The following is a 14,286-nucleotide window of genomic DNA, read 5'->3' as shown; positions in this document are numbered from 1 at the left end:
TTCGTTTTTCTTCCCTTTTTAAAGCCTAATCAGGCTCTAATATGCTTCCACCTCCCCTTTCTCTCCATCTCCATTCTTCGTTTTTCTTCCCTTTTTAAAGCCTAATCAGGCTCACCTCCCCTAATCACCTTCTCATCCATCCCACGCCTCCAGCTACGCGTCCACCGCCCCTCAACCTCCTTTACAGCAGCTGCTTGACGCAGCTGCTTCGTTTCCGTCGTTTTATTTTTATTTTTATTTTTTTTTAATTAATTTATTTTTATTATTATTATTATTATTATTATTAAACACACAACACATACACACAAAATACATTTTATAATTATTTTGGGTTATTACATATTCATTCCGAATCTATCCTTCATAAAAATTGAAAGTTTAAGAGTTTAAAAAACAAAATTTATTTTCATTATGATCATGCGTGTTCGATCGATCCGGTCACACCTTTTCATCAGAACTCGTTGAAGAAAAACAAACCATATGATCGTCTCAAAAGAGGATTATATATAATTCACCATGGAGTAACATTACAGTTCAGTAAAATTCCTATTCAGCCATATGATCTCCTCAGAGATTTAAGTTATAAAAAAACCGAAGCTAGTTTCTATTGTACTGTTATTATGCCATGACGAGCTAGTGTAATGCAATCTAAAAGTACATGACGACCTGATCATCAAAATCTCAATGAACTCAGGAATCTCAGCTAAGCTCTGGAACAACATTAGAAACCAGGAGAAGAATTTGAGTCGTTACCGTTACCGAGTGCGGCTCATCTTTATCTTTGGCATTGCTTTCTTCATCTGCTTGGCGCGATCTTTCGCCTCTTTCCGTCGAAGAGCCTCAGCACCTAACTTGGCTTCAGCCTCTTCCATCAGTTTCTTCTTCTCTGCCTTCCTCTTCTGCAGGGCTTCTTGCCTAGCATTTTGAAGCTCTTTGTATGCCTCTTGAGCAGCCTTGGACCTGGCAGCTTCAGTTTTCAACCGGGCCTGCATGACCAACGATTATGATTTAGAAAATTTCTAACAAAGTTAACATGTTCAAATTGTATTGAATAGATATCTATGAACATTACCTGTGAACTGAGCTTGTAGCGTCCAATGGCGTCGATATAATAGGGCACAAGTGCGACCAGACAAGAAATATCTGCCATGTTGTTGGCATCTGGGAGGGCGAATTTGAATAACAGCATCTTTTTGTGCATGCCCGGATGCTGATCTGAGAAGTGCATCGAGATGAAGTACTTCCCAAATTTCTCAAAAGATTTTTCACCAAAAACCTGCAGAAATCAACTAAAGAAATTTACTGGATGTTTTGGTTATGTCATGTTAATTGGGCATGAGGGCGTTCGATAAGGAACAAACAACCAGATATCGCACATCAGAAACACCCTTTTCTTCATATTTGCCCTACGCCCAAAAAGTTTTTGCTTCAACACAGAATATGCATCACTGGGGAATGAGGCAAAACACAACAAATGAAATAGAAGCTTACTGAAAGTTAAAATCAGTATACAGGTACAACCGCTCAAGGAGTAAATAAACGTTTCCAAGGCACCTGAATTAAATAAAGGCAGCATACCGTCCCCGACCCTAAAAAATAACAAAAACCTGAAAAAGAAATAAAGACTACACCGAGAGGTGTCCTGAGTTCTAATTCTTTCATACTCTTCTATCTGCACGCTGACTGATTGGAGCCCCAATCAGAACCCTATAGTCTCACTCTACCTCAAGCAGACTCCCTTTTAGATGTGATGTTCCATTAGAAAGTTCAAAAGTCCCAAAGACTTTCAACAGTTAACCCCTTTTAGTTGTTGCTAACAGCACAACGCCGAGGGAATGAAATCCCGAAGTCACGAAAGGAAGGGCCGAAAACAAAAATCACAAAATGGAAGGAGCACAACGGAGACTTCAACACCCATAGGAAAGCATTATAGTGTACAGTACTTCAACCCTCCTCCCACGACGAAGTCTCTTATCCTAAGAAACGTTGAGATTCCTCTTTAACCAAAAGGAACTAAAGCACTGCAGCAAAACAGGCTTGCCACAGAATCCTCCCTCTCTTCTCATGCAGAGAATCTTAAATATGGCGTTCCCAATCTCTCGACTCGGGTCAAACTGACATCAAAAGGATGCCCAATAAAAGTCGACAAAAGGCATTGCGAAAACAAATAGTTCTAATCCTCATATGAATTCCTACAAAGCTTCGAAGAAAGGTTGATGCAAACCTCCGAAACAAAATCCACAGGAAAAAGAAGATTTACAAGAAAAAATGCCTATAGAATCAAGAGTCTAAACCCAATGATCAATCAATTGAAGCTATGAATAAAAATCTCATGGACGTTGAAAGGGCAGTGGAATAAGTGGTTGTAATAACATGCCTCTATGCTGGTGAGCTGATTCATACGACTCAATTCTTCGTCGTCGTACCAACTTCAACCATCCTCAAGCCAGCCCAAGTTAGAAGGCAACATTGCAACATTCCATGCTCAACGAGACTCACGTCGCACGCCCAAAGGCATCCGACAACGCCCCACTGTGCACGTTCCGCTACCACGCTGCCTTGAACATAGGGCTGGCCCAAGGATGGGAGGAATCACCGCAACGTCCCACACTCAATGAGGTTCATGCCGCACGCCCGAAGGCACCCGGCTCCACCCCACCTTGCATGTTTCATTTCGGAACATGGATCCCAGCTAGTGAAAAACATTGGTAATAAACTTTGGTTTGACTTAGAAGATCAAAGATCTTATTAGTAGTAGAATCAGAGTCAATTTTGCCACCATAGGAGAGACAAATTCGGAATCTCCACTCTACTTCCAAAGTAGAACAATCAAAGAGGTAGTTGCATAATCCCATGAGCAAATGTTAGCAACAAAAACTAACATATCATGAAAATAGACAGAAAGATTACATTTTAAAGGCGAGATCACCAGATAACATAAAGTATAAATGACTGTACATCAAGAGACTTAGCAGCACCCATTAAGCAAAACGTTCTCTATTCAGAACAAAAGAACATAATGGAAGTCACCTGAAACAGTGGAACAAAAAGTTACCAACCTGGTCAAGAACGGTCTCTGTGATCAAATCCGCAGCAACTTCCTTAGATTCTGAAATTACACTCAACTCTTCAGGAACCCATTTTCTGCCACTGGGAGGCGCCAAAATCCCGGCAAATCTTTGCAAATCGTTCAAATCCTTTTGCATTCCTTTGGCAGCTTTCTTCCTCGCCACGGCAAAGATTATATGATCCATTGCATCGTCATTCATATAGACCTCGAAGCTAATTTCGTCCTTACACGGCACCACCATGTTATACAACCTCGAAATCAAATCGTGTCGGCTCTTCAACTCCATTGTCGCCAACAATCCTTGGCAATACCTCCGGCCGCTAGCATAGAATTTGAAGATATTCTGTCCCTCTTTCAACAGCAAAGGCGAGTCCTCACCTTCCCCCACACCCAACAGACTAAAGTTCCGCTCAAAAATGGAGTCCTTAGTCGCGAATTTCGAAGCCCACGATAGAGCGACGTTCTCGTTCTCACGCTTTCCAGTAAAATAGTTGATCACAAAAATCACCAAGAAAGATCCACAGACAATTTCAACAGTATACGACTTCCGAACATTCGCAGGTTCGGGAATCGGAGAGGTAGGTTTTGAATCAGAGTTCGGATTGGTGGAGGCTGAATCCTCAGCGGATTTGGAGCTTTGTTGTGCCGGTTCTTGTGGTTGTTCAATCGGCAAACCTTCGAATTCATCCTCGTCCCAGTAACTGAAGCTGGTCGGAGACGGCTTCGCAGAATCGGAAACGGAGGGTGGAGATTGAGGATCCAACGGCTCGTCCACCGGATCCGGTACATCAGAATCACGATCCGGTGAAGAAATTCCAGCAGGTTCAGGGTCCGACTTGGTGAGAAGAGAGGGACGGAGAGGGAGATCAGTGAGGGGGAGAGAAAGATCGTCATCTTCGAGGTCGTCGATTTCTGGTTCGAATCCTTCGAAGTGGGAATCAGCAAGAACATAAGAGAGTGAAAGAGAGAGAAGAAAGAAGGAGATGAAAAGGGAGAACAGCTTCGCCATGGCTGATTTTCCTCTCTCCGGTATCTGAGAAGAGAGAGAGAGAGAGAAAACAGAGCAAACCGCTCAAATCTGGATGAAGAACGACGATGAAATAGGAGGTGGAGTAGAGCGGAAACTGGAAAGTCGGGCCTCATTATTGGGCTGGGCCAGCTTGACCAAAAAATGAGCCCGGCCCATGTTTAAGTAGTAAGGCCCAAGTTCCAATCTCAAATCTCATGCTTTGGCCCAATGAGTCTCAAACCAATGGAAAGAGTATTCCTTCGTTATAAACATATGATCATTCCCTAAATTAGTCGATGTGGGACTTCCATTTCCTAAAATAAGTTTATAACTCAATCTAGACTATATGAATTAGGTTGGATTGATTAGGTTTTATTCGAACATCTATATAGTTTTGTGATGTCCCACATTGGTTGGGAGGAGAACAAACCACTATTTATAAGGGTGTGGAAACTTTTCCATAGCAGACGCGTTTTAAAGCCTTGAGAGGAAACCCGAAAGGGAAAGCCCAAAGAGGAAAATATCTACTAGCGGTGGATCTGAGCCGTTATAATTGGTATCAGAGCAAGACACCGAACGATATGTCAGCTTTCTCGTTATTTCTCGAAGGGGGTAGACATGATGCGGTGTGCAAGTAAAAGGACGCTGGACCCCGAAGGGGGGTGGATTTGGGGGCAGTCTCACATCGATCGGAGGAAGGATAGAGTGTCAGCGAGGACGCTGGGCCCTGAAGGGGGTAGATTGTGATGTCCCACATTGGTTGGGGAGGAGAACAAACTATCATTTATAAGGATGTGAAAACTTTCCCTTAGTAGACACATTTTAAAGCCTTGATAGGAAGTTCGAAAGGGAAAGCTCAAAAACGACAATATAAAAATTACAAATTTTGACCAATAACGTAAATATTTTGAAATAGTCGTCCACCAGCGTGGCAAACCCGACCTTGGACATGTAGGGCAAAACCAAACTCTCTATTTTTGTAAATTGAATTGGAATCAAACAAAAATTTTGTTGAAAATAACAAACATTATGCTTCATGGCTTCTAAGTCTCTTCACACAAAAACCCTACAAAACTCTAAAAAAACACGACCAAATTACAAAGCTCCTAACATGATCCCTCCACCTCTTAACCCTCCTCCTTCAATCCTCCCCTTCCTCACCTCCTTTTCGATCATAATCCTCATCTTCGTCTCCATTATCATCTTCTCCGTCCTCGCCTCCTTTGCCATCATCGTCCTCGTCTACTTCATTTGCAGATACCTAGTTCACCCAACTTATTTAGACGAACACGACCCTGTGCTCGTAGCGGATGAGAGAAACCAAAACCAAAGTCAGAGCACACGAACTAGGATTTTGGTATCTCATCCAACACGTCATGGTGGAGATGTAGAGAATGCATCATGGAGGGAGGGTTTGGAGAGGAAGGGGCTGAGAGAACAAGCTCTAGAGAAGACGACGACGGTGCTCGTGAGCTATGGCAGCTCGGAAGCGACCGCGAAATTCGTTGATTGTGCAATCTGTTTGGAGGATTTTGAAAAGGGAGAGCTTTGCCAGATTTTTCCAGTGTGTAATCATATTTTTCATTATTGTTGTATTCAACGTTGGTTGAAGAAGAACATGACTTGTCCCATTTGTCGTTGTTCTATTGAGTGACAAGTGCTGAGATTTGTATATATTTCAAACTTTTCATCCCATTGTTTCTAAAAATATATTAGTTTTTTCGAGTTTCTTTTCCACATTTCGAGTCGATGAATTGAAATTGGTTTGATTCGGGGTCGGTCGATCAACGATCCCAATAAGAGTTAAAACTCACCAAATCGATTGATTCTATTTACAGTTAACTATGCATGCAAGTCTCACAACCATATCAGAAAAGAATAAGTTTTAATTCTATTGGAGCAGGTAGTATAATGCATGTTTCTCAATGGACAAAGTAACGGATCGAGAGAGAAGTATTGTGATGTGACCAAGTGAGACGCTCAATGAGGATCAGGTGGGGTACGAGCCACAACCTTGAAAGTGAAAATTGAAGAAAAGGTGTTGCAACCAATAGAATCAAGAGGACAACGTTGAGATGCTGCTAACAACGTCTCGACACTCAAAATGCACCAAACAAGCCACATGACCAAAGACAATAGAATCGAAATGCTGCTCGAGTATGAAGATCTGAGGGATATTTGTATGATTCAATAATCCGACCAATTCAAACCACCCAACTTTGGATATATATTTTTTCAATTTAGGTTAGGTTGAATTTTTAGGTCCGTTTACGAGTTGATATTTTTTTGGTCAAGTCAACTTGACCAATTCGAGAATAGGGTTACAATCCAACTCAACCCAACCTTACCTTACTTTTTAAGATTATTATGAAGATTAAAAATATTTTACGTTTGTAATCAATGTTAGTGATACCTTGACTTATAAATATTTGATATTTGAATTTTATGAAATTTTAGTTATTAATGTAACATGTACGAGAGATAAAGTAATTTTTTTTAAATAATTAAAAAAAATTACAACCCGACAACTCAACTCGAGAAAAGAGGATTGGATTAGATTGGTTTATGAATTTTATTCGTATTATATTCACTAATTACATTAATTACATATGTTTTTTTTAGAGAAATAATCATAACTTCTAGCTTTCTCACGTCCTTATAAAAGTATTACCGTTGACGGGTTTCAAACAGAGACACCAACACCTTTTGGTAACACCCGATATTTTGAATTTTTTTAACCTTTCTTACCCCTTTTACTCGAAATCACATCTCCAACTTCCGTTAAGCTCACCCTTACTTCTCCTCGAAAATATGATGAACGTATCGAGCATTGTAATTTCATTAGTTAGCCCGACTTTAAATTAATCCAAGTTTTTGTTCCAAACTTACGAGAGCGTGTATGACAAACACCCAATCATATAATCGATACAGGTTATTGTTCTACAGGTACTTTACTCCCAAATTTATCGTTAATTACATGCAAATCAGACAAATTAATCTTTTTCAAATTTCGATGATAACAAGATTTAATTTCATACGTAACAAAAATCTTAAAACGGGTTTAACGTTTGTTCTTGTCGTTAGCTTTACAGATATAGTTTCTAAAACAAACGGGAAATTGTTACGAAACTAAAATCTTTTTATTTTTTTATATCAACAAAAATCACAAAAAAAAAAAAATGAAAAAGAAGAAGAACCATCAACCATGATTCTTCTTCATTTTCTCACCTCATTTTCCTTCATTTTCCCAGCATCCAAACAGCACAAGATCTGAGCTAATTAACAAACCAATACTCTTTCCCCTCCAAATTCTCATGCACATAATCGTCATCTTTGGCTTGTTCTTGATCATTCTTGTAATCCTCACCTTCTTCGCCTTGTGCCTTTACATTTGCTTCCAATGCTATAACCACGGCTTTCCCGAAGATGATTCAATCATCACTGAAAGTGGAGAATCGACGACGACCACGACGAGGGCGACATCGGTGGCGGTGGATTCCGATGAGATAAATCGCCATATTCAAATTGCGATGGAGAAATTGACGAAGCCATCGACGGAGTATGATTACGAGAAGGATAACGAAGCCGTGTCGGTGTTGAGTCAATGTGCTATATGTTTGGAAGAGTTCGAAAATACGGATTTGTGCCGTGTTTTTCCTAATTGCAAACATATGTTTCATACGCATTGCATAGTCCGTTGGTTAGGGATTAATCAAACTTGTCCGGTATGTCGGACTCAATTGTAGTATGAATAATTGTCGAACTCGATCATAGCTAACTGGTTAAAATGTGTATGTATGTTTGTTTGAGATGTCCTCGACCTTCACGTGTTGAGCTCAAAAAGAAAAAAAAAATGTAGGGCCACTACTGGCGATTTTCTCTTCTAAAGTAACGTGTGACAAATTTTGTCTTTGGTTTGACTTGAATTATGGGTCGTGAAATAATATGACTTTAATGTGTTATGAATTTGAGATGTTCATATGTAGCGGGAAATTTAGCGTATTTTTTTATACATGTCTAAAAAGAACTCTTATCCTCCCGAGTAATTTGATATTGGAATAGCTTGGGGGTATTTCTCTCTCGTTTCATTCTCTAGTTTCCACGTTGCTTCTCCGATTTGGTGGTTTTGCCATAATATCACGATGAAGGTTATTTCTTAGGTGCGTAGACCTTTTACCTCGTGAGCTAGGATCATTACCAGCTTCTCTTCATAACTCAAGTTTTTGTCCATATGTAGAGACTCGTAATCTACCACATGTGTCGGACTAATCAGGTACTTTCGAAGCATAGACACATGAAATACATTATACATCTCATAGAGGGACGGTGATAAGGCTAGTTTATATGCCACTAGCATGATTCGATCTAGGATATTGAAGGGTCCGATGAAACGTGAGCTTAACTTGCCCTTTCATCTGAACCTCAAAACAACTTTCGTCACCTCAAATTAGCGTAACTTTTCTATCTACTATGAATAAATTATTACAAATTTGAAAATATTACATACATACATATATATATACATGCATACATATATATACATACATACATACATATATATACATACATACATATATATATACATACATATATACATACATACATATATATATATACATATATTAAATCTAATATAATAATAATAAAGTTTAATTCATCAAATTTTTGAACGGAGGGAAAAAGAAGGGGAATCAACAGCCCAATTTCCGCATCAGTACCAAGCCCCTCTCATCGCGGGAGACCATGTCGGTTTGCTCTTCTTCTTCTTCCTCATTATCATCATCCGGGTACTTTGGCAGTGCCAAGGCCTGGATTGTGCATGGGATTGTTGCCGGAGTCGCCATTGGCGCCGCCATCGGAGCTCGAGCTTATTTGGGTCGATCCAACAAATTCCGTAGCCGCGTTGTCGGAATCATTCCCGCCCGTTTCGCCTCTTCGCGGTTCCAGGGGAAGCCTCTCGTTGAGATTCTTGGAAAACCCATGATCCAGGTTTCTAATTGTTTTTCATCCTTTTCTTTTTTGTTCGTGCCGTTTCTGGATCTATCAATTTCGGTTTATACTGCTGTTAATACTCGGAATTTGCATTTGTTTCATATCTGATCTGGGTTTTGTTCGTTTCAATTTCTAAGTTTAAGTTGAAACTATTCATTATGTGATGGATCTACCATGAAATGTAACTTCTATTTTCCTAACTCTTTTAAGTAGATTATGGGAGAAGAATTATAGGTGAATTAGCAGAATTTCTCTTTACCTATTGGATAGGTGCTGGTAAATCTGTTCACTCTGGTCTTAGGGATTAGGAAGCTTGGTGAGCTTAGCTAGAGCAGAAATCTCAAAAAGAAATTAACGGCGAAGTTCTGTGGTTTTGATATGGAATCAATCTAAGGGAAAGTTTTGGAACGGATTATCTTGATGATCAAGATCAAGAGTAAAGAAAACTCGTGATTCGAATCACTCTAAAAGAGGTTTGATCAATGACACTTGAATGACTCTAAAGCCTTGAGGGAAAGTCCGAAAGGAAAATACCAAAGAGGACAATATCTGCATGGATCTGGGTTGTTACAAATGGTATCAGAGCCAGAGACCGGACTATGTGCCAGCAAGGAGGTTGTTCCCTAAAGGGGGTAGACACGAGACGGTGTGCCAATAAGAACGCTGGGCCTCAAAGGGGGTGGATTTGGCAGGGGTCCCACATCGATTGGAGAAAGGATAGAGTGCCAGCGAGGACGCTGGACCCCGAAGGGGGGTGGATTGTGATGTCCCACATTGGTTGGGGAGGTGTGGAAAACTTTTCCCTAGCGCGTTTTAAAGCCTTGAGGGAAAGTCCGAAAGGGAAAGCCCAAAGAGGACAATATATGCTAGCGGTGGATCTGGGTCGTTACAGTAACCCACGTGGGTTACAATTTTTTGAAGTCTTAGCCTTCGTCTCTATTTTCTTTTTACCCAAGTGTTTGGCCTTTACTTCTCTGTGCCCGTTCTCGAACAAAGCAAGGGATCGAGCAGCACAAAAGAAAATTTTGATTCGTCAAGAAATGCTGTCTTTTGCTAATCTTCTCTGTCTCGAATTTGGCTTGGCTTTCCTCCCGATCTTGTAGTTTCATATTATTTATAAAATTGTTCCTTATCCCAAAGAAAGGACAAATAAATTGATCAACAGCATCATTTTTCCATCGAAATCGGATACACAAGGAACCTAACGACATCGGACTCTACTTTTACATCGTTCGTTTTTTCACTTCGGTCGAAATTTTAATATGCCTATGAAATTCATATTCAACAGAGAACATGGGAAAGGGCAAGAATGGCTACTACATTGGACTGTGTTGGTAAGCATGTTTGCTTTTTTCTTCTTGTTTCAAGCTTCACCATCTCATCCTTTCCTTTTGATTTGAAATCTTTCCAGTTGTTGCAACCGATGATGCTAAGATTGCACAATGCTGTAAAGAATTTGGTGCTGATGTTGTAATGACATCAGAGTCGTGTAGGAACGGTAATCACTGTGATTTTATAATGAAATCTCGAGATTACTTTTGAAGTCTTATAATTTTCGGTACAAAACTACTTTAGGAACTGAGCGTTGTAATGAAGCGCTTCAAAAGCTTGAGAAGAAATACGATATCGTCGTAAACATTCAAGGGGATGAGCCCCTTATTGAACCGGACATCATCGATGGCATCGTTAAAGCTCTGCAGGTAAAACGATCTCATATCTTTCAGTTATTGTAACATTTATATTCGATAGTGTGGTGAAGATGCGTTCGACTTCACGAGCTCTTGTTCTGTATGGTGTGTAGGCTGCCCCGGACGCAGTGTTCAGCACTGCAGTGACATCCTTACGACCCGAAGATGCGTTCGACCCCAATCGGGTGAAGTGCGTAGTGGATAATCGTGGTTACGCTATTTATTTCTCAAGAGGATTGATCCCTTTCAACAAGTACGATTTTCTTTTCAATCATGTGTTTCCCTTGTCGTACTCTTCGTTATCAACTTTAGACTTCCATTATAGATAACTTCCCGTGCTCGTGCTCGGGAAACTTAATGAGTTACATCAATTCATTTCATTGTTGCAGGTCAGGAAAGGTCAACCTTCAATATCCTTATTTGCTTCATCTTGGAATCCAGGTATTAACGGAACGTATACGAGATTAGTTCATTATGTCGTAACGTCAGATTAAACAAACCTTCCTTTTCCTCTATTCTTCTTTCCAGAGCTTCGATTCGAAGTTTTTAAGTACGTATCCTGAACTCGAACCAACACCAATGCAACTAGAAGAGGATCTTGAACAGCTAAAAGTATTAGAACATGGCTACAAAATGAAGGTACGCACAGTTCATCTTCTAACATACCTACCATCTTTTCCCACTGTTGGAAATTCGTATACTCGAAAGATCTAGAACACAGCTTAGTACTCGTTCGATGGATTATCGAAAACGAAATTGTGTTTTCACCTGTGGAAACTGGCATTTTGTTTGGCAGGTGATTAAGGTTGACCATGAGGCTCATGGTGTTGATGTTCCTGAAGATGTAGAAAAGATAGAATCTTATATGAAGGAAAGGAACTTGTCTTAGAAAGCTATACGTTCGGGATTGATAACGATTTCGTTTTTAGTTTACGAGTTTGAAAAAGATTTGGTATTGAGTTGATGCAATTTTTTGTTTCTGATTTTTGGGTCATTTAGTTATTTGTAAAGTTAGTTTGATATATGTGATTATATGTGTAAATTTGTTGATCAAAAGGGTTGGTTTTAAAATAAGGTCCCTAGCTTTTCCCATTCTATTTAGCTTATCCCATTGTTACCGTAACATGGTTCAACACTTACGACGTGGGTACTAGCACGAGTAAAAATGGTTGAAAAGTCTACGGTTTGAAAGAGAGTAAAATGATCTGAAATCTCATAAGCTAATCCAAAATCGATCGATAGACATGACTTTTATAGCTGCTTTTATCTGCTTGAAGTGTCGTGTAAACCAGATATGAAATAATAAATATGAACCAAGACTACTCCTTTCTATATCATAAATAATTGAAGAGAGGTCGAAAATGTGAGAATAAGATCTTATTGAAGTAATCTCTTGCATTATCTCGATTCGGGTCCCATGGAGGGGTGGTGGCTAGGGCCTTTACTGTGTGATATCTCACATTGGTTGGGGAGGATAACAAAATATTCTGTGTGGAGACGCATTTTAAAGCCTTGAGGGGAAGCCTGAGAGAGAAAGTCCAAAGAGGACAATATTTGCTAGCGGTGGGCCTAGGTTGTTACAAATGGTATTAGAACCAGACACTAGACGATGTGCCAGCCTTCTTGTTGTTCCCCGAAAGGGGTAGCCACGAGGTGGTGTGCCAATAAGGACGCTGGCCCCCCAAAGGGGGTGGATTGTGATGTTCCACATTGGTTGAGGAGGAGAACAAAACACCCTTATAGCGTTTTAAAGCCTTGAGGGGAAGCTCGAAATGGAAATAAGTCAATATCTGCTAGCGGTGGGCCTGTGTTGTTATATTTACAATCGTAATGACACCGGCTAGGTTTATTAAAGTTGTATAGTTGGCTTATCTTAGCTTTTAAACATGTGGTTTCACGTGATTGATAGATGACCCATATCGAACAATATGCATTGAAACTCAAAATTTTAAAAAAATTACCCAACTATTTGAAAATCCTAATCAATTGTCTTAAGAGTTTAAATATATAAAATTAAAATTTTATGAAATTTGTAATTTTATTCAAAAGAAGAAAAAAATAAAAACAAAGAAAAATTATTAAACTTTCAATAAATTCGTAATTAAATAAAATATGAGATGTACAATCGAACTCGCGGACATGAATGTGGATGCCACCTGTCAGTCCACGCGTCAGATTAGCATTCGTCTGTGTTTGAACTTGGATCAACGTCGCCGTATGCCTGTCCCAGCACCCTCATCCATTCGTCCTCCATTCATTGCCACATCAAACACAAGGCCCAAATTACCAAAATTTTCCCCGACCTCACACTCGCAACCACTATCGCTCATCAATCCCTTGCTCCGATGGCTACGGTTCTCGATTCCCTCACTCTTCCCTGTTCTTCCGCCTTGGCTTCCACTGCTTTCTCCGGCCGTCGGAGCTCCGTCGCCCTCCCGCAGTACAGAGGCTTGAAGATCGGTCACAGTTTAACTTCCCAGTCTATAAGATCTGCGAGATCTAATGCCAGATTTGCTCAGCGTTCTGGAAGAATCGTCTGCGAAGCTCAGGAAACTGCTGCCATTGGTTGGGATTTTGTTCTGCAATTTTCTTTTTCTGTCTTTTTCTGTTGTTTGGAGGGTAGAAGAAAGGAAATTTTAACAATACTAGAAAGTTTGATGAATTTAAGAGCATGCTGTTAGTATCTACTGGTGTTTGGTTTGGTTTAGATTCGCATGAAACTCATCGTGTCTCCAATTAGTAAACAATATGATAGAGCTCCACTAGAGTTAACTTATAAGCGTCAGCTTAAGGCACGTTTAACCTATTCAGTATATGCTTAATATAAATTAGAGAGAAAGGAAAGATAAAAGAAAGAATGAGATCAGTTGTTGGAGTGATGTTGACATGATATGACAAATCATTTTCTGTTTGAATTTATGTACTTGTCATATTTTTGTACTCTGATACCTGACGGATATATGGATGTTGCGTATTCCCATCCATGCACATGCTTGGATATGATGTAAATTACTGTGATGAATTTTGATGTCGAATGACTCTTCAAGTGCTTAAAAAAGTACTTTTGAGTGAAAAGAGATGCTTTTAAGCACTAAAAAAGCAATTCTAAAGAGCCTTAATTGGACCTTATAAATGTGTTTCAGTTTGAGCATTAAAATTGTTTACGAATCACTCCATTAACCATAAAGATCGATCATATAGAGTTGTTTACACACATTTAGCTTCCAAATATTTTAATATGATATTGTTTTGAGCCAATATCAGGCCTGCTCCATACCTCTCCAGTGGAGGATTTCTGTGTTTGATGCTGTTAGAAGAGAGGTGCCTCCAGTACCAACTTAAGCAGAAAATGAGGGGAATGTACTGCATATTATTAAGGGTTCGTGTGTGGTATATATATATTATATGAGATTGGAGTAATTTTTTGTTTTGTTATGTCTTTAGTTTGGCTCCGGTCTCTAGGATGAATATATGTAAGGCCTTTTATATGATTTCCCCCCCCCCCCCCCCCCCCCCCCCCCCCCCCC

At 39.8% G+C, this 14,286-nt stretch overlaps 3 protein-coding genes across 3 annotated transcripts in view; 2 read left to right on the top strand and 1 right to left on the bottom strand.

The window, feature by feature from the left end:
- Positions 1-481: 481 nt before the first annotated feature.
- Positions 482-4,155, bottom strand: LOC111435978 (uncharacterized protein At5g49945). The gene is made up of 3 exons (XM_023073626.1): positions 3,060-4,155; positions 1,073-1,276; positions 482-986 (listed from the first exon to the last, which is right to left on the bottom strand). The coding sequence occupies exons 1-3, from the start codon at positions 4,077-4,079 to the stop codon at positions 756-758; spliced, it is 1,455 nt and encodes a 484-aa protein (XP_022929394.1). The 5' UTR covers positions 4,080-4,155; the 3' UTR covers positions 482-755.
- Positions 4,156-8,747: 4,592 nt separating this feature from the next.
- Positions 8,748-11,856, top strand: LOC111435870 (3-deoxy-manno-octulosonate cytidylyltransferase, mitochondrial-like). The gene is made up of 8 exons (XM_023073441.1): positions 8,748-9,068; positions 10,360-10,405; positions 10,483-10,569; positions 10,647-10,771; positions 10,873-11,012; positions 11,149-11,200; positions 11,288-11,398; positions 11,556-11,856. The coding sequence occupies exons 1-8, from the start codon at positions 8,823-8,825 to the stop codon at positions 11,646-11,648; spliced, it is 900 nt and encodes a 299-aa protein (XP_022929209.1). The 5' UTR covers positions 8,748-8,822; the 3' UTR covers positions 11,649-11,856.
- A 1,136-nt stretch (positions 11,857-12,992) lies between these two features.
- LOC111435994 (thioredoxin) overlaps positions 12,993-14,286 on the top strand; it is a 3,337-nt gene continuing 2,043 nt past the window's right edge. The window contains exon 1 of the mRNA XM_023073648.1: positions 12,993-13,324. Within this exon, the coding sequence (XP_022929416.1) occupies positions 13,105-13,324 (220 nt within the window). The 5' untranslated portion in view covers positions 12,993-13,104. The remainder of the gene's footprint in view (positions 13,325-14,286) is intronic.

This window comes from Cucurbita moschata, unplaced genomic scaffold (genome assembly GCF_002738365.1).
Source record: "Cucurbita moschata cultivar Rifu unplaced genomic scaffold, Cmos_1.0 Cmo_Scf00051, whole genome shotgun sequence".
Classification (NCBI taxonomy): domain Eukaryota; kingdom Viridiplantae; phylum Streptophyta; class Magnoliopsida; order Cucurbitales; family Cucurbitaceae; genus Cucurbita; species Cucurbita moschata.
The sequence above is the reverse complement of the archived record's forward strand: the minus strand, read 5'-3'. Positions and strand labels throughout refer to the sequence as shown.

Coding starts and splice junctions, on each gene's coding strand:
- LOC111435978 (XM_023073626.1), bottom strand. CDS start 4,079: ATGGCGAAGCTGTTCTCCCTTTTCATCTCCTTCTTTCTTCTCTCTCTT. Junction 1,277..3,059: donor CAGAGACCGTTCTTGACCAG/GTTGGTAACTTT, acceptor TGATTTCTGCAG/GTTTTTGGTGAAAAATCTTT. Junction 987..1,072: donor GCTACAAGCTCAGTTCACAG/GTAATGTTCATA, acceptor TTGGTCATGCAG/GCCCGGTTGAAAACTGAAGC.
- LOC111435870 (XM_023073441.1), top strand. CDS start 8,823: ATGTCGGTTTGCTCTTCTTCTTCTTCCTCATTATCATCATCCGGGTAC. Junction 9,069..10,359: donor TTGGAAAACCCATGATCCAG/GTTTCTAATTGT, acceptor CATATTCAACAG/AGAACATGGGAAAGGGCAAG. Junction 10,570..10,646: donor ATCAGAGTCGTGTAGGAACG/GTAATCACTGTG, acceptor AAACTACTTTAG/GAACTGAGCGTTGTAATGAA.